At 50.1% G+C, this 19,446-nt stretch overlaps 1 protein-coding gene and 1 pseudogene across 1 annotated transcript in view; one reads left to right on the top strand and one right to left on the bottom strand.

Moving 5' to 3' along the window:
• Positions 1-19,446, bottom strand: part of LOC149432650 (uncharacterized) — an 89,262-nt gene that overhangs the window by 35,707 nt on the left and 34,109 nt on the right. The window contains 3 exon segments of the mRNA XM_089665090.1: positions 2,546-2,673; positions 7,588-7,730; positions 16,607-16,837. Of these exon segments, the coding sequence (XP_089521216.1) occupies positions 2,546-2,673; positions 7,588-7,730; positions 16,607-16,837 (502 nt within the window).
• LOC149432651 (U2 spliceosomal RNA) lies at positions 332-504 on the top strand (annotated as a pseudogene).

Genomic DNA, 19,446 nt, shown 5'->3' with positions numbered 1-19,446 from the left:
GCCAATGGCTGATGCTGCCCGGGTCCCTGTGTGAAGAGAAAGAGAGGGGAGAAGAGAAAGAAGAGGGACAGCTGTGCACAACACTGAATCTCTTCTCCCCTCTCATCCTCTTCACACAGGGAAGGGGGAGGACAGAAAGCTAGAAGGCTCATGTACACTGCAGCTGATAAACTCACGTTTAGGAGCGTTTCTGTGTGTTTTTTTTTTTAGCAGCCCCTGAACTCTCCCTAATGTTTCCCTATGTGTCCGTGTACACATCGTCGTTTACAGGCAGTTGAGTTTACAGTCGTTTTTTTGAACGCACCAAACTTGCGTTCAGGAGTAGATTTTTATCGCTTCTCTGCCTTTTGGCTAAGATGAAGTGTAGTATCTGTTCTTATCAGTGTCCAGTGAGGGTGCTCCCGGCCATTCTAGCTTTGCGGGGATGGCTGTTGTATAGTACCCTCACTGGTATGATGAGGGTCTGGAAGGCTAGTACCGGGGGGACAGAAACCGGGACGCCCACATGTAGCTGGGGCCTGGAAGTAATTCCCCCGAGAAGACCGGAAGGACCCAGTTCCTCCTGATTTGGACGGATCTACCTTGTCTGGCCAGGGGTCGGGAAGGCAGAGAGTCCGCAAAGCAGTGCCCCCTGAGTAGTCGCCTCAGGGGTGCCACTAGTAACACCTGGGTGTGGGACCCCACAGTGTGAAGATGGCACATGGTCCACTTTTCCTGCACAGCGCCCTCAGGACCAGGCCTTTTGGCTAGGACCAGGGCAATTTTTGCTACAGGCCTCAGGGCCTGGTCTGTGCACAATTTGGCACGACCACTTTTTTATTTTCTATTTATTTAATTTATTTCACTCCCACGTATTGTCACTTTTTCTTACTTATGTGTGTTTTTCTCACGGATTGTAGGGTGTGGGTCCTCGGGCCTGCCCTGAAGTCTAGGGGGAGGATGTGTGGCCTTTTGGTTCCTTCCTCCCCTGTCCCTAGGGGGTTTTCTCTTCGTGAGAGCCCCCTGACCAAATACTTGGTGTCTGGCTTCGGCTGGACACAAGGAACGGTGGTCCGCCAGCCCTTTTGGCCAGGAGGACCAAATGGGAACCTTGTCCCTGTCAGGAGCTTCATGCCCCGGGGGATCAGGGTAGAGGTCCATCCCCTTCGGGGGTAGGACAAAGCACACCCCTAAGTGCACTTTTTCGTGTGGTGTTTTGCACTTGCACGTTTTTTGTGAACACTTACGGGTTTTTGTTATAGTTGCACGTTTGCGGACTTTAAAAAAAAAAAAAAAAAAAAGATTTTTATCAACGTTTCAAACACCAAACGCTTGTAAATGTCGCCAAACGCGGCTAATCGCGTTTATAAGCGTTTGGAAATAGAAGAGTTAAAAAAAGATTTCCAGATGCTGTCCAGAGCCTTTTTTTCATCCTGAAAAGCCCACGTACACATCGTTGTTTACAGGCAGTTGAGTTTACAGTCCTTTTTTTGAACGAAGAAAACTTGCATACAGCAGTAGATTTTATCAGCGGTTCAAACACCAAACGCTTGTAAACGCGGCTAACCGCACTTATAAGCGTTTGGAAATTTTTTTTTTAACTCTTCCATTTCCACATGCTGTCCAGAGCCTTTTTTCATCATGAAAAATGCATGCAAAGCGTTTTCCCGGTACTCAAATGGACCCGGTACACCGTACTTTGAGGTTTTGCGTGAAAGAAAACATGTTAGACACCGCTGCAATAATTTCTGCACAGAAATGAGCCGGAACACATCCAAACACCACAAAAAAAAAAAAAAAAAGACAGCTAATCTCACTAAATACTGCTTTCTCTGCTTCTGCTCTCTCTATTTCTCTCAAAATGTCTGAAATAGTTAATTTTTTACTTGTTTTTTTTCTGTGCATTCTGGGCATTTTGGAAGGTCTCCTGAGGTTATCTTTAAAAAAACGCACATAAACGCGGTATGCAAATGCGGCTAAACTGTTTTTTTTAACCTACGTTTTCCAGCAGTCAGTTTCCATTGTTCAGAAGTGTCGTGTGTACATGGAGCCCAACACGTGTTTTATCTTAATGCAGGGAATACATTAAAGGTAAAAAAAAAGTTTTGTCTTTAGGACCACTTTCAGCCGTGTTCACATATATGTGGTGCGGTATATCGCGTGTGATTCGTACAGGAACTGCATCGCATTCCTGCGTGAATCACATCTGATTTTGGTGCGGTGCGATCGGAGCCGTGCATTTTGTATGGCTCTAATCGAAGTCGCACCAAAAACACGCAGGACCCTTTTTTGGGTCCGCACTAGAATTGGATCACATGGGTATTCACACCTATGCGACCCGATTCTGCACATCGCACCGCGTTTTGCGGACCGCTTTCAGGGGTGTTGTTAACTTAACATACACACCCACAGCATTTCGCATGAACGGGGTGCGATTTTGATGCGGTGTGGAATTCGCACTGAAAACGCTGTGAATTGCAGACCGCATCAGTGTGAACCCGGGCTCAAGGATATGTTGTAAACAACAGACTCTTACCATAGTGAATGCACAATGTACTGCTCTCACCTTGCACCGTGTCCTTGGCCTGAATGACCATTGCGACCTCCATCTCCAGCTGGCTGCACCTAATCTCCAACTGAGAGTTGAGTTCCTGAGCAGGAAAGAGGGCGCTCTCCAGAGACTCCTTCATTGACCTAATGGAAGTGAGATCAAACACAAACAGGTTTCAGGGGGACCTCTAGTAGCGGTCTTCTGTACACGCAAGGACAAAACCTCGACTGATGGTGTGGAGAACCCAGTGCCTGGCAGTTATCGGCACGCAAAAGTAATAAAGTAAAATGAATCCTCACACCCCCAATTCCTTAACCTGGCCCCTTAGGGTGACCCTAACACTTAGGCCAACCATACAGGCAGGGGTGTATTTACCACAAGGCAAACAAGGCAGTTGCCTAGGGCGGCACTTTTCGGGGGGCAGCACTACCCCTTGAAAGAAGGGGTGGAAGAAGGGACGGGAGACAGGACGGGATGGGAGAAGGGACGGAACAATGGACGGGAGAAGGGACAGAACAAGGGACACGCGCAGCATGGGGACCTGGTGGGTTCCGAGAGAGGCTGCGGGTTTCATGACGATGTATGCACAGCCCGACTCTCGTTCCCGGGGATGTCGAGAGCTGTGAAGGCGAGTGTCTCTCTCTCGCCATAGGGGATGGTGGATGGTTTATGGGGGGGCAGTGGTAGTGGAAGGCTCTCTCAGCTGGGGGGCAGGCGTGTTGTTGGTCAATGTCAGGCTCTCTCTGCGTGGGGGAGGGGCCTCAATTTTTGTGTTGCCTAGGGCAGCACAAAACCTAAATACACCACTACATACATGGGTCGAAATTCGACCGATTTTTCATCCGAAAATCGGACCCAAGAATAATCGGCCGATATTTGCTCTGTTAGTGGATCAATGGCACCGTCCGATTTTCGTGGTTCCTCCCCTGTGGAGGAGAGGAAGTATATCGGCGCTGGTTGACCCTTCATCCCACCTCCCACCGAGAGAGAATCATTGAGCTATTTTTGGCAATCATGAGAGGGGGCTGGGGGGTGCAACATTTGCTGGTGAGTGTACACCTGATAGGGGGAACACCATTTTCTTTTCTCACGTGGTGGTTATTTTGAAGAGTTTGAAGAATTGTTTGGTGTTTGGTGGATAAGGATTGTTCTTTGGACTTTGTTGGGACTATACACTTATTTTTATTTTCTATTCTTCACACAAATACTTTCACTTATATATTTGTGCGCTACTGGATCACTTTAGAGTCTTCATTTATGTGTTACAATATACAGAGATATATATATATATATATATATATATATATATATATATCTATATCTATCTTTATATATCCATCTCTATATCTATCTATCTTTATATATATCTCTATATCTATCTATCTTTATATATATCTCTATATCTATCTATCTTTATATATATCTCTATATCTATCTATCTATCTTTATATATATATATATCTCTCTCTCTATATATATATATATATATATATATATATATATATCTAATTACAAGACAGCATAATGTACAAAATATTAGTCATCAGTTACAAAATTAACCAGTGTGCATTGTGGAATGATGAACTCCCCCGGGCGCGCAGTGCAGGTTCCCTCAGGATTTTTGGTTGACCTTTCTGGAGTACACAGGGCATCTTCATAGTCATGGTTCATTGGGTTATGCTGCCACCTCAGGTGAATGGAAACCGGCAAAAAAAAAAAAAAAAAGCAGGCTTCTCCGGCCAGACACAAGCCCCACTCCATCATAGTTCAGCATCAGTTTTTTAGCAAGCCTTGAGGAACACAAAGTAAGAAGAGATCCCTCTGTTCTTTGATGTACTTCAAGAAAGGGCTTTTACAGTTACACCAAAAATCACACTTTCCTATTTGCAAATTACAGGACAGAGGGCATCGTCATAGTTATGGATGTCCCAAAGCAATGAACATGGGGGGGGGGCAACACCGCAACGAGGCCAAAACCCAAAACAGAACAGGGCAAAAACCCTACTAAGAAGCCACCAGCAGGATCTTTCACCTGAAAATGGAAAGGAATCTGGAGCTTGAACAGGGAAGACTAATAGTCCACAATGGTGTAGGATAATAAGAGTCTCTATATGGGTATTCCAAAGCGGAGATCCAGAAGAAGCTGCTGTATAGAGTTAGAAGAGACCCTGCGAGTGAGCATAAGGAGAGTAGCATCGCCGATCTCAATGTAGCAAAAATTGTTTGTTTGTTGCTACAAGCATCAAATTGTGCACTTACAAGACAAGAGATAAACACAAACGCCTGATGAAGGAGCACGCATGCTCTGAACATGTGCCACGCCCACCACAACGTACCCAACATGCTGACGTCACGTCTGGTGCCTGCAGAGACTCTCCAGGAAGTGCTGATTCCCCCACCAGTGGGACTCTGAGCGTCCAGTGGCCGTACCAGTGGTACCATGAGCGAGCAGTGGCTCTCTCTGATGAGAGTTTGTTTTTATCTTATGCAATTTGATGCTTGTCATAATAAATCCATTGTTGCTACACTCAGATCTTCTGCTGCTTCTCTCCTTATAAATGTTCAAACAGACAACCAGGTAGCAGGTTACGTAATTGAACCACTGAAGCTTGATGCTGAATTGCTCATGAATCCCTGACACTTCTGGTGGAATGGACTTTCACCGCAAATTTGACACTTCTGGTGGTGTCAGGAATTGACTTGCCAGTAATGGTGGGACTCACCTGCCTTGTGGGCTGCAGTACCAGGGCTGGCCAGTGGGTGCTCTCAGCAATCAGAGACTCAACCCTGTAGTCAGCCAAACACCTGAAGCTGATTACGGAGGTGTATTTAAGGGATGGCCAGACCTGCAGTCTGGGCCTTGGTGTGTGTTTTTCTATGGGCCCCTGTATCTTGTTACCTGCATCCCTGTCCCTGTTCCTGCCTGACTGACTCGTTGCTGACCCTGCCTGATCCTGACCTCTGCTGACTTCTCCTGTTTGATCCCTGGCTTGTGACCCCGACCATTCTCTGCCTGACCCCCTGTACCTACCTGCCCGTTAGTTGCTGTACCCGGCTCGTGACCGGACTACTCTCTGCCTGCTCCTCCTGTTCCTACCTGCCTGATTGTTATTGACCCGGCCTGCCTGACGACGCTTGCATTGTATGTATTGTTATCTGTGGGTGGTTTGGTTCGTTTGCACTGTGTTTTATGTTTTAGTATTGCACTGCATTTTGTATTGTTAGTATTAATAAATTATATTGTTTATAACATATCTGAAGCCTGCGTTTCCCTGCGTCAGTCACATACCTCTGGTCATACCCTGGAGCCCTGACAGGTGGAATGGACTTTCATCGCAAATTAGAGGAACCTTGTCTGGAAAAAGAGGAACCTTGCTGTAATACAATAGACCTGAGAAATGAGCTGACAGATCCACCTAAAATTGTGGATTGGGATGACTTTACGAGGACAGGACAAAAAGAGTCAAACTTTCAAAAGGAAGTGGTAGACCACTGGTAAACCGACACAACACAGACCATTTTCCAAGGAGTGAAGGACATTCTCCTTCGGGTGATTAGGATAGAGGGATGGTGATAGAAGGTCCTAGTTCAGGTGGCATGAAGAAACCACCTTAGGCAAAAAGGGGACCCAAGGCCTCAACACAACCTTCAACAATCAAAGTTCCTTGCAGGAGAATGTAGCCAGCTCAGAAACTATATAACAGACGTAATGGCAACCAAAAATACCAGTTGAAGGGAAGAAGCCACAAAGGAATATCCCTGAAGGTTTCAAAGGGAGCAGTCTGCCACAAGACCAATTGGTGCACCTTTCTGGAGACAATCCCAGAGAGAGCAATCTTTTCAGTGCTGCAAAGAAAATCACTCTTTTTTGAGGCTACAAAGAGTCATTTGAGGACAAAAAGTATGGAGGAGAAAAGTTCCAGCTTGTATCCTCTGGACATCACACTGCGGACCCATCTGTCTGTGATGTCAGGAGTCCATACAGTGGCAGCCACCAATAAGCGCCCTTCCCACATGCAGGAATGTGGTTCCTCTTTGTTGGGAAGAAGACTTCTCTCAGGAATTGAAGGTTTCAGGAATTAGGTTCCAGTTCTTCTTGTGGAAACAGGTGGCAGACTTCAGCTGAGAACCATAGGCCTTTGGTTAATGAATGGAAGCTGAAGAAGGCCCCAGATTTTGACATGTCGGTTTTGCCTTCTTCTTCAGGGACACAAGAGTGCTCTTACCCACAAGTCACCTTTTGGATGAAAGGATGGCCCAAACACTCGCATAGCACAGCAATACAAAGCAATGTGCTTACATAATAAAAGACACACAGCACACAGTCAACCCTTTGATCGCCCCTCACATTAATCCCTTCCTGCCCAGTGCCATTAGTACAGTGTCAGTGCTTTTTATTAGCACTGATCACTGTATTGGTGTCACTGGAGATGTCAGTGACACCAAGTCAGTTGCCCCCAGTGTCAGAATGCCCGCCGCAGTCCCTTTATTAGTCGCTGATCGCCGCCATTACTAATAAAAAAAAAACAATCCCAGCATCTATCCCGCCATTTGTAAACGCTATAACTTTCACGTAAAGCAACTAATTTACATATATTGGGATTTTTTTTCAGCAAAGACACGGAGCAGAATACATTTTGGCCCAAATTTATGCAGAAATTTGATTTTTTAAATTTTTTTACTGGACATGTTTTATAGCAAAAAGTCAAAAATATTATTTTTTTTTTTCAAAATTTTCTGTGTTTTTTTGTTTATAGCGCAGAGGTGATCAATTACCACCAAAATAAAGCTCTATTCATAGGAAAAAAAGGAACGTAAATTTAATTTGGGTGCAGCGTTGCATGACCTCGCAATTGTCAGTTATAGTAACGCAGCACCGTAACGCAAAAAATGGCCTGGTCAGGAAGGGGGGGGGTCCTCTGGCGGGCAAGTGGTTAATCAGCGTTTCATGGCAGGGGCATTTCTGGCTGGAAAGAACCCCCCCCCCCCCTCAGAACTAGTGGTAAATCCTCTGGAGGGCGAGGGGTAAATGAGGGCAGAGAAGACTTGTCACCCACTGGACATCGCCGAGCTTCTCCTTCAGGTCCCGGCACTCTCTGGCTGTAACCTCCAGCTGCAGGCTGAGTGTAGACTTCTCCCGATTTAGAGTCTCGGCATCCTGTTGCAATGAGCCTCGCTCCATCTCCAAGTTGTCTCTCTCCTATGGGGATAAGATCAGAACCGGTATCAGTACATGACACACAGATAGAATTAGTGCCGGATACATCGGCCTCCCGAAATGTCTTGCACAGCAGCACTCAGACTGGGAGAGGGCAGGGGATCACTTTGCACGGTGTGGTCAGCCGAACACGCTTAACCGCTTCCTGTCCGGCCATTGTATATAAACGGCCGGACGGTGGCAGTGCAGGGTTGGGTGCTCATTTATAAACGGCTTTCCCGGCTCTCTGAGAGCGCGCAGCACTGAGACCCGATGCCTGCTGTGTCCTCCGGACACAGTGGAACACCAATCATAGTATGGGAACTCTGTACGAGGTCCCGATCATGTGATCATTGATTGGCCAATCAGTGATCACATGCAGAGTAGTAAGCAAGATGTCACTTCTGACATCATTGCTTACTACGTGTGAAATCTGTGAATGATCACAGAGGTCACATGGTACAGGGCCATTCACAACAGCCTTGTACCATGTGACAAGCTGTGACCAATCACAGCTCACACAGTATTTCTTAATGGCTGCAAGAGAGAATGAGAAATGATTGCTTTTCAGTCTTTATGGGTGTAAAAGCAATCAGTGTAAAAAAAAACAAAAAAAAAACAAAACTTCATAACCCCCACAAGTAGTACAGTGTCACTATGGTGACACTGTACTGCTAGTATGTAAAAAAAACAAAACAAAAAAACAAAGAATATAAAAAAATTAAATAAAAATGTAAAAAAAATGTTTAAAAATTATAATTTTTTGGTATAAACTAATTTGGGTTATTTTTTTTTTACTAAAAAGATAACTGAAATATGATATGATGATGAAATATTATTTATTTGCAAAATTTTATAAGAAAAACACTTTTTTCAAAAATTTTGGACAATTTCATTTACATAGCAAAAAAATAAAAATCCCAGCGGTGAATAAATACCACCAAAATAAAGTTTTATCTGTCTCAAAAAAATGCTAAAAAATTCATATGGGTACAGTGTTGCATGACCGCGCAATTCAAAGTGTGATAGCACTGAAAGCTGAAAATTGGCCTGGACCGGAAGGGGGGGAAAGCGTCCGGACCGGAAGGCGGGGGAAAGCGTCCGGACCGGAAGGCGGGGGAAAGCGTCCGGACCGGAAGGGGGGGGAAAGCGTCCGGACCGGAAGGGGGGGGAAAGCGTCCGGACCGGAAGGCGGGGGAAAGCGTCCAGACCGGAAGGCGGGGGAAAGCGTCCAGACCGGAAGGCGGGGGAAAGCGTCCAGACCGGAAGGCGGGGGAAAGCGTCCAGACCGGAAGGCGGGGGAAAGCGTCCAGACCGGAAGGCGGGGGAAAGCGTCCAGACCGGAAGGCGGGGGAAAGCGTCCAGACCGGAAGGCGGGGGAAAGCGTCCAGACCGGAAGGCGGGGGAAAGCGTCCAGACCGGAAGGCGGGGGAAAGCGTCCGGACCGGAAGGCGGGGGAAAGCGTCCGGACCGGAAGGCGGGGGAAAGCGTCCGGACCGGAAGGGGGGGAAAGCGTCCGGACCGGAAGGGGGGGGAAAGCGTCCGGACCGGAAGGGGGGGGAAAGCGTCCGGACCGGAAGGGGGGGGAAAGCGTCCGGACCGGAAGGGGGGGGAAAGCGTCCGGACCGGAAGGGGGGGAAAGCGTCCGGACCGGAAGGGGGGGAAAGCGTCCGGACCGGAAGGGGGGGAAAGCGTCCGGACCGGAAGGGGGGGAAAGCGTCCGGACCGGAAGGGGGGGAAAGCGTCCGGACCGGAAGGGGGGGAAAGCGTCCGGACCGGAAGGGGGGGAAAGCGTCCGGACCGGAAGGGGGGGAAAGCGTCCGGACCGGAAGGGGGGGAAAGCGTCCGGACCGGAAGGGGGGGAAAGCGTCCGGACCGGAAGGGGGGGAAAGCGTCCGGACCGGAAGGGGGGGAAAGCGTCCGGACCGGAAGGGGGGGAAAGCGTCCGGACCGGAAGGGGGGGAAAGCGTCTGGACCGGAAGGGGGGGAAAGCGTCTGGACCGGAAGGGGGGGAAAGCGTCCGGACCGGAAGGGGGGGAAAGCGTCCGGACCGGAAGGGGGGGAAAGCGTCCGGACCGGAAGGGGGGGAAAGCGTCCGGACCGGAAGGGGGGGAAAGCGTCCGGACTGGAAGGGGGTGAAAGGAGGGGGCAGCATAGCACAGGGATGACCTCATTAGTGTCCTGCTGCTCCTCTGTTGTCCAATCACAGGCTAGGCCAGGTCCTGCTAGGCTGCAATGCTTGTCTAACTATTCCTAAAAATATTCCCTCCCCCTTCTATCGATCTTGCCCACCCTGCATAAAAAAAGATCCGTGTACTTACCTATTTTTAATCCACTCTGGTCTGGTCACATGATCCTGCAGCCTCGGCTCCCCTCTGTCAGTGAGCAGCTATTGCATAGAAGAGGAGAGAGCACAAGTAACAGCTAGGCCATGGGAGCATATGGGTGATGTCATGGCTCCCAGAATTCCCAGTCATTGTGGAGCGCTTCCTGAGCTGGAGGATCACATAACCAGACCAGAGGGGATTACAAACAGGTAATGCCGGCCATACACGGGTCCAAATTCAACCAATTTTTTGTCTAACAATCGGACCCAAGAATAATCGGACGATTTTTGTTCTGTTAGTGGGGTCAATGGCACCGGACGATTTTCGTGGTTCCTCCCCTTTTCGGTGATCGGGCATGTTGGAAAATTCGTGAAAAAAACACGATTTTCGACTGATGGTCAAATCGTACGATCGTTTTTCCAAAAAGAATATGCGCGTGAGCCGTGACCTGGAAGGAACAAAAGTTTCGCCTGTTATATGGGGTGAACTTTATGACTCAGTCGGCCGATTTTCCAAATCATTGATGGCGCCATCAGATTACCGAGCAAACAACGTTTTCGATTCCCAGACGAAAAATCATCTAGAATTCGACCCATGTATGGCCTGCATTAGTACACATTTTTTTTTATACAGGATAGGCGGGATAGGTAGTGGAGCAAAATTTACTTTTGTGTGTAAAACCGAAAGAGCCGCTGGTCCTATCTCCTCCCCCCCTCTTAACCACTACGCGCCGGCGCCTCCCGGCCCTTTAAGGCGTTTCAGATGTCGGGAGGCGGGGTGGGGTTTTAGGGTCATGTGACCGCCGTGATTCGCTGTCACGGCGGTCACATGATTGGAAAAGGTCCCAATCGCAAGGGGAGATCAGGACCTTTCCATGAGACACCGACATATGTGCTGGGAGTGCGCGCTCTCACACCTATGTATTTTCAATAGTACGCAAATATGTGGCCGCTTGGCGTCAAGGGGTTAAAGCACACAGCCAGGCACACAGGCATTTTCAGCACTCTTCCACTGGCTCTAAAGAACAGTTTAAAGGTTTTTTGTCTTTGGGTTTTTATTGAGAACGATGAACTTGGATGGGAGTAGGGTGCATGGGATCCCCCGATACCCTGCAGAACTGAACAACCCGAGGACTCCAACTCCTGGCTGCACCGCCCACAACTCCTGGCTGCACCGCCCACAACGCCTGGCTGCACCGCGCACAACGCCTGGCTGCACCGCCCACAACGCCTGGCTGCACCGCCCACAACGCCTGGCTGCACCGCCCACAACGCCTGGCTGCACCGCCCACAACGCCTGGCTGCAACGCCCAGAACTCCTGGCTGCACCGCCCACAACGCCTGGCTGCAATGCCCACAACTCCTGGCTGCACCGCGCACAACTCCTGGCTGCACCGCCCACAACGCCTGGCTGCAACGCCCACAACTCCTGGCTGCAACGCCCACAACTCCTGGCTGCAACGCCCACAACTCCTGGCTGCAACGCCCACAACTCCTAGCTGCAACGCCCACAACTCCTGGCTGCAACGCCCACAACGCCTGGCTGCAACGCCCACAACGCCTGGCTGCACCGCGCACAACTCCTGGCTGCACCGCGCACAACTCCTGACTGCACCGCGCACAACGCCTGGCTGCAACGCCCACAACTCCTGGCTGCAACGCCCACAACTCCTGGCTGCAACGCCCACAACTCCTGGCTGCAACGCCCACAACTCCTGGCTGCAACGCCCACAACTCCTGGCTGCAACGCCCACAACTCCTGGCTGCAACGCCCACAACTCCTGGCTGCAACGCCCACAACTCCTGGCTGCAACGCCCACAACGCCTGGCTGCAACGCCCACAACTCCTGGCTGCACCGCGCACAACTCCTGGCTGCACCGCGCACAACTCCTGGCTGCACCGCGCACAACTCCTGGCGGCACCGCGCACAACTCCTGGCGGCACCGCGCACAACTCCTGGCTGCAACGCGCACAACTCCTGGCTGCAACGCGCACAACTCCTGGCTGCAACGCGCACAACTCCTGGCTGCAACGCCCACAACGCCTGGCTGCAACGCCCACAACGCCTGGCTGCAACGCCCACAACGCCTGGCTGCAACGCCCACAACGCCTGGCTGCAACGCCCACAACTCCTGGCTGCAACGCCCACAACGCCTGGCTGCAACGCCCACAACGCCTGGCTGCAACGCCCACAACGCCTGGCTGCAACGCCCAAAACTCCTGACTGCACCGCGCACAACTCCTGGCTGCAACGCCCACAACTCCTGGCTGCAACGCCCACAACTCCTGGCTGCAACGCCCACAACTCCTGGCTGCAACGCCCACAACTCCTGGCTGCAACGCCCACAACTCCTGGCTGCACCGCGCACAACTCCTGGCTGCACCGCGCACAACGCCTGGCTGCAACGCCCACAACGCCTGGCTGCAACGCCCACAACTCCTGGCTGCACCGCGCACAACTCCTGGCTGCACCGCGCACAACTCCTGGCTGCACCGCGCACAACTCCTGGCTGCACCGCGCACAACTCCTGGCTGCACCGCGCACAACTCCTGGCTGCACCGCGCACAAGTCCTGGCTGCACCGCGCACAACTCCTGGCTGCACCGCGCACAACTCCTGGCTGCACCGCCAACTCCTGGCTGCACCGCCCACAACTCCTGGCTGCACCGCCCACAACTCCTGGCTGCACCGCCCACAACTCCTGGCTGCACCGCCCACAACTCCTGGCTGCACCGCCCACAACTCCTGGCTGCACCGCCCACAACTCCTGGCTGCAGAATCTCTATGCTGACGGTGACCGGTGCTCCTTCCAGAGTTTAACCCCCTCGCCTACCTGGCACTTTTACCCCCTTCCTGCCCAGGTCAATTTTCAGCTTTTGAATGTCGCACTTTGAATGACGATTGCGCGGTCATGCCACACTGTACCCATATGAAATTTGTATAATTTTTTTCACACAAATAGAGCTTTCTTCTGGTGGTATTTAATCACCGCTGGGGTTTTTTTTATTTATTGAACTATAAACTGAAAAAGAGCTGACATTTTGAAAAAAAAAATGTTTTTCTTTGTTTCTATTATAAAAGTTTGCAAACAGGTAATTTTTCTCCTTCACTGATGTGCATTGATGAGGCTACACTAATAGGCAGCACTGATGGGCACTGATAGGTGGCACTGATGAGGCATTACTGATGGGCACTGATGGGCAGCATTGATGGGCACTAATAGGCAGCATTGATGGGCACTAATAGGCAGCACTGAAGGGCACTAATAGGCAGCACTGATGGGCACTAATAGGCAGCACTGATGGGCACTAATAGGCAGCACTGAAGGGCACTGACTAGCGCCACTTACTGGCAGCACTGAAGGGCACAGATTGGAAGGACTGTCATGCACTGATGGGCAGCATTCTTGGGGCGGCACGGATTATCAGTGTAGATGTCTCCTTTCACAGCATAAGGAAAGTACTTCTGATAACCGGCAAGTGTATTTACATAGTGACCAGCTGTGACTGGACACAGCTGATCACGTGGAAAAATGCCGCTGTGATTGGCCTTTTAATGTGTCATGTGATCCGCTGTTTTCCAAAGGACACAGCGATCACAGAGAGCACCGGTTGCTGGCTGCTGGGGGTGCGCATTTTGGGAGGACGTCATAGCGTAGTCAAGAAGTGGTTAAAAGCTACACACAGTCGCTACTCTTCAGCATTGGGGCCATTTGCTCACACAGCTACTGGATCAATGGTTGCCTCCTGCTGATAGCCACCAGGCTCCTCCTAGGGAGAGAGATATAGACTCACACCAACATAGGAGAGCTGGGCTCTCGCCCACAACGTCCTCCAGGCTCCATCCAGGGAGCTTCTTCAGCCCCAACCTGATCTCCAGACTTGTGCTTGCGAATAAGCCCCCCAGCTAAGCTTAGCTGGGACCTCAGTGTCTTCCTCACAGCTTCCTCCCAGACTTCTGCCCGGGGGGGGGGGGGGGGTAGAGGCGTCTCCTCCTGCAGGACTGGACCCAGAAACATTGCATCCATTGCCCAGGCCTCAGACTATCCACGGGCTCTCCCACCACCCACTGGGTACACCTCCACCCACGCTGCACGTCCTCTCCTTCCCCCCCACCATACCCCCTGAATCCTCCAGAAGACAGGGGGCAGCAGCCTGTAAAACACTGAGCAGTCCCACCAACACCCATGCTGCATGTCCTGTCCCCCCCCCCACCATACCCTGGACCTGGTGATTAACACCCGCGGCTGCCAATGGTGGCGCGGGTAGGGAGCTCGCTCGTGCCCCCTACCTGGAAATGCAAAATTACATTTATAAACGTGATTTTGCACACAGGGACCACCCTGTAGCAGTACATCTGCTATAGGGCGGTCCTTAAGCGGTTAAAATAGGGTGCAGCCAGGATATTGGACTCCCAGAGCACTATGGGTATTCTAAACAGAGCGCACAGAAGATGTTGCCATTTAGAATTTTGCTTCAATCTGAATGGAAGGAAGTGGTGATGGTGGGAGAAGTCACTCATCTCAGTAATTTAACCACTTCCAGGCCGGACACTTTCACCCCCTTCCAGTCCGGACACTTTCCCCCCCTTCCAGGCCGGACACTTTCACCCCCTTCCAGGCCGGACACTTTCCCCCCCTTCCAGTCCGGACACTTTCCACCCCCTTCCAGGCTGGACACTTTCACCCCCTTCCAGGCCGGACACTTTCCCCCCCTTCCAGGCCGGACACTTTCACCCCCTTCCAGTCCGGACACTTTCCCCCCCTTCCAGGCCGGACACTTTCACCCCCTTCCAGTCCGGACACTTTCCCCCCCTTCCAGTTCGGACACTTTCCACCCCCTTCCAGTCCGGACACTTTCACCCCCTTCCAGTCCGGACACTTTCCCCCCCTTCCAGTCCGGACGCTTTCACCCCCCTTCCAGTCCGGACGCTTTCACCCCCCTTCCAGTCCGGACGCTTTCACCCCCCTTCCAGTCCGGACGCTTTCCCCCCCCCTTCCAGTCCGGACGCTTTCCCCCCCCTTCCAGTCCGGACGCTTTCCCCCCCCTTCCAGTCCGGACGCTTTCCCCCCCCTTCCTGTCCGGACGCTTTCCCCCCCTTCCTGTCCGGACGCTTTCCCCCCCTTCCTGTCCGGACACTTTCCCCCCCCCTTCCTGTCCGGACACTTTCCCCCCCCCTTCCTGTCCGGACACTTTCCCCCCCTTCCAGTCCGGACACTTTCCCCCCCTTCCAGTCCGGACACTTTCACCCCCCTTCCTGTCCGGACACTTTCACCCCCTTCCAGTCCGGACACTTTCCCCCCCTTCCTGTCCGGACACTTTCCCCCCCCCTTCCTGTCCGGACACTTTCCCCCCCTTCCAGTCCGGACACTTTCACCCCCCTTCCTGTCCGGACACTTTCACCCCCTTCCAGTCCGGACACTTTCCCCCCCTTCCTGTCCAGGCCAATTTTCAGCTTTCAGCACTATCACACTTTGAATGACAGACAATTGCGCGGTCATGCAACATTGTACCCATATGAATTTTTTAGCATTGTTTTGAGACAGATAAAACTTTATTTTGGTGGTATTTATTCACCGCTGGGATTTTTATTTTTTTTTGCTATATAAATGAAAAAGTCCAAAAATTTTGAAAAAAAAGTGTTTTTCTTATACAATTTTGCAAATAAATAATATTTCATCATAAATCTTGGCCAAAATTTATTCCGTTATCTTTTTAGTAAAAAAAATAAAATAAAAAAATAACCCATATTAGTTTATAGCCAAAATTATAATTTTTAAACATTTTTTTTTACATTTTTATTTTATTTTCTTATATTTATGTTAATTTTTTTTAAACATACTGTCACCCTAGCAGCACCATGGTGACACTGTACTACTTGTGGGGGGGGTGAAGATTTTTTTTTTTTTTTAAAGGCTGTAAAAGCAATCATTTCTCCTCTCTGGCTACATTCTTGCAGCCATAGAGAACTACTGTGTGAGCTGTGATTGGCCACAGCTTGTCACATGGTACAAGGCTGTTGTGAATAGCCCTGTACCATGTGATCTCTGTGATCATTCACAGATTTCACAAGTAGTAAGCAATGATATCAGAAGTGACATCTTGCTTACTACTCTGCATGTGATCACAGAAAGGCCAATCAGTGATCACATGATCGGGACCTCGCACAGAGGTCCCGTACAGCGCTCTGTGTTCCACTGTGTCTGGAGGACACAGCGGGCACCGCATCGCGGTCCCAGGGAGCGCACACAAGCAGGGGACGGGGAGGCCCTTTATAAAACGGCCACCCGACCCTGCACTGCCACTGTCCGGCCGTTCATATACAACGGCAGGACAGGAGGTGGTTAAAACAAAGCTTGAGCTACTGATCTCCCTAAACAGCATTTTTTTTTTTTTTGCAAAGCAGACAGGACTAAAAATGTTTAAAAATTCGATTTTTTTTTTTTAGTCTTGACTCTAATAGAGAAACATTTATATAAAGCCACTGTGCGGTATATTACCATTGAGCCAATCAGATTTCCTGGCACCCGATAATGGCAATCTCATCAATCACCTGTCTGAGCTGAGCCTGAAGCCTGTCCCTCTCTGCCTGCACGTGTCTCAGCTCGGTCTCCAGGCTCTCTCTGGCCACCTCGGTGTCTTGCAGTAGTTGTTGTCTCTTGGCGATCTCAGATCTCTGTTGCTCGTGTTCTATCTCACACACCTGCAGGTGCTGGCGGGCCGTCATGATCTCTCTCTCCAAATCCTGCACCATATCCCTCATAGACTCCGCCTCCTTCTCCTTCTGTGCAAGAAAACAAAACATAATGAACCCTGCAGCAAAAATCAATTCAGGTATCAATACTGTCTCTCGGTAATCAATAATCAATACATCATTGAATGTATTTTTTATATGTAAAGCAGGCCATACATGGGTCGAATTCCAAACGAATTGTCGATCGAAAATTGAAAACATCGTTCCTTCTGTAATCCGATGGTGCCACCAATGATTTTGAAAATTGGTCGTTTTTCACGAATTTTCCAGCATGACAGATAAACGAAATGGGGAGGAACCACGAAAATGGGCCGGTGCCATTACCCCACTAACAGAGCGAAAATCAGCCGATTATTCTTAGGTCCAATTTTTGAACGAAAAAGCATTTGAAAATCGACCCATGTATGGCCGGCGTAAGTATCTGAATTGGACTTGATAGCAGTGCCTGCAGTCCCTGTATAACAGAGCTCAGACTGGAATAGGGAGAAGCAGCAAAGGAACCAATCAGTAGTGCTGCAGTCCTCGTGTGCTAAAAGGGAAGGTGGGAATATAGACCGCTGCATACTGGATGTCTGCTTTATAGTGTTACTGAACCCACAACAGTCCAATCAGTCTGTAGATGCAGTAAAGCATGCTGGTTATACTCACTGTGGAGCCTAAGGGGTTAATCCTCCGCATTGTGTAAAAAGGCTGTTGGATCCTGTCTTCTCTGATCCTCCCCTTCTTCTACTGTCCCCAATCCATCTGCTGACAGAACAGAGCCTTGGAGGCAAGCTGCACATACTCACTCTGGTGTGTATTTCCAGAGCTTTTTTTTTTTTTTTTTTCTTGGGAGGGTGCATGTGATCGGCACAGGGTCAATCAGCACTGTCCAGAGGGTCAAGGGTCATGCAGCCTCATAGGACAATCAGCTGAGAATGAAAACTCCTCCTACAAGCTTTAACCAAAGCTCTGCTGGACACTGATAAAAGTCACAAGACAGCTATATACTGCTGATGAGAAAAGGTATGTAGCAGTCTATATTTATTAAAATAATTCCATTTCCATGTTTTGTGGGAGACCAGATATAGTGAATGCGGGGTTCGGGGAGAGCGGATATAGTGAATGCGGGGTCCGGGGAGAGCGGAAATAGTGAATGCGGGGTCGGGGGAGAGCGGATATAGTGAATGCGGGGTCCGGGGAGAGCGGATATAGTGAATGCAGGGTCCGGGGAGAGCGGATATAGTGAATGCGGGGTCCGGGGAGAGCGGATATAGTGAATGCGGGGTCCGGGGAGAGCGGATATAGTGAATGCGGGGTCCTGGGAGAGCGGATATAGTGAATGTGGGGTCGGGGGAGAGCGGATATAGTGAACGCGGGGTCCGGGGAGAGTGGATATAGTGAACGCGGGGTCCGGGGAGAGTGGATATAGTGAACGCGGGGTCCGGGGAGAGTGGATATAGTGAACGCGGGGTCCGGGGAGAGCGGATATAGTGAACGCGGGGTCCGGGGAGAGCGGACATAGTGAATGCGGGGTCCGGGGAGAGCGGACATAGTGAATGCGGGGTCCGGGGAGAGCGGATATAGTGAATGCGGGGTCCGGGGAGAGCGGATATAGTGAACGCGGGGTCCGGGGAGAGCGGATATAGTGAACGCGGGGTCCGGGGAGAGCGGATATAGTGAACGCGGGGTCCTGGGAGAGCGGATATAGTGAATGCGGGGTCCTGGGAGAGCGGATATAGTGAACGTGGGGTCGGGGGAGAGCGGATATAGTGAACGCGGGGTCCGGGGAGAGTGGATATAGTGAACGCGGGGTCCGGGGAGAGCGGATATAGTGAACGCGGGGTCCGGGGAGAGTGGATATAGTGAACGCGGGGTCCGGGGAGAGTGGATATAGTGAATGCGGGGTCCGGGGAGACTGGATATAGTGAACGCGGGGTCCGGGGAGAGCGGATATAGTGAATGCGGAGTCCGGGGAGAGCGGATATAGTGAATGCGGGGTCCGGGGAGAGCGGATATAGTGAATGTCGGGTCCTGGGTTTAGTAACACTTTAACTGCAGTGAAGATCGGATGTCCTTCCCTGCCAGAAAAGACTGTGCTATGTGGCGGAGCTGCGAAACTCTCATTACTGGATGGCAAGAAATATAAATCCTTTAGAAGTGTAAGTATTTCACGTATTGCCTGAAGTTAAGCTTTGAGCTATTTCTGTAACTTTAACTGGAATACTATTTATTGTCACTTTTATGTCTGATATGTTGGAATACATAATTGATGACTTTGGTTCATATCCATAACAAGCAGAAATAAAGTTTTCTATCACACATGTACCTAAAAAATATAAAAACAAAGTCTATAGATTCTTTTTTGGCTGTGTTTTGACTGAAAATGAGGATTTACATGCATTTTCTTTTAATATGGTTAGGATAAAAATAAAGATTTTTTTTTAAGTTAGGTAAATGCACGGCACACATTTTTTGTCTTTTCATTTTAAGCCAGAAGGTGGTGCTCTGACCTGCTTTTCACATGTTTTCCAGGTAATCCTTATGGCTCGGTTTGCACCCGTTTAGTCTCTGAAAATCAATCTTCTGTGTGCATTATGGGGCATTGGCAGCTCACTCGAAATGCAACAGTACAATGAATATGTGAATAAGCCTTTAAG

The sequence above is a fragment of the Staurois parvus genome, unplaced genomic scaffold (assembly GCF_062004578.1).
Source record: "Staurois parvus isolate SC_StPar_1 unplaced genomic scaffold, SC_StPar_1.0 ptg002123l, whole genome shotgun sequence".
Lineage (NCBI taxonomy): Eukaryota > Metazoa > Chordata > Amphibia > Anura > Ranidae > Staurois > Staurois parvus.
The sequence above is the reverse complement of the archived record's forward strand: the minus strand, read 5'-3'. Positions and strand labels throughout refer to the sequence as shown.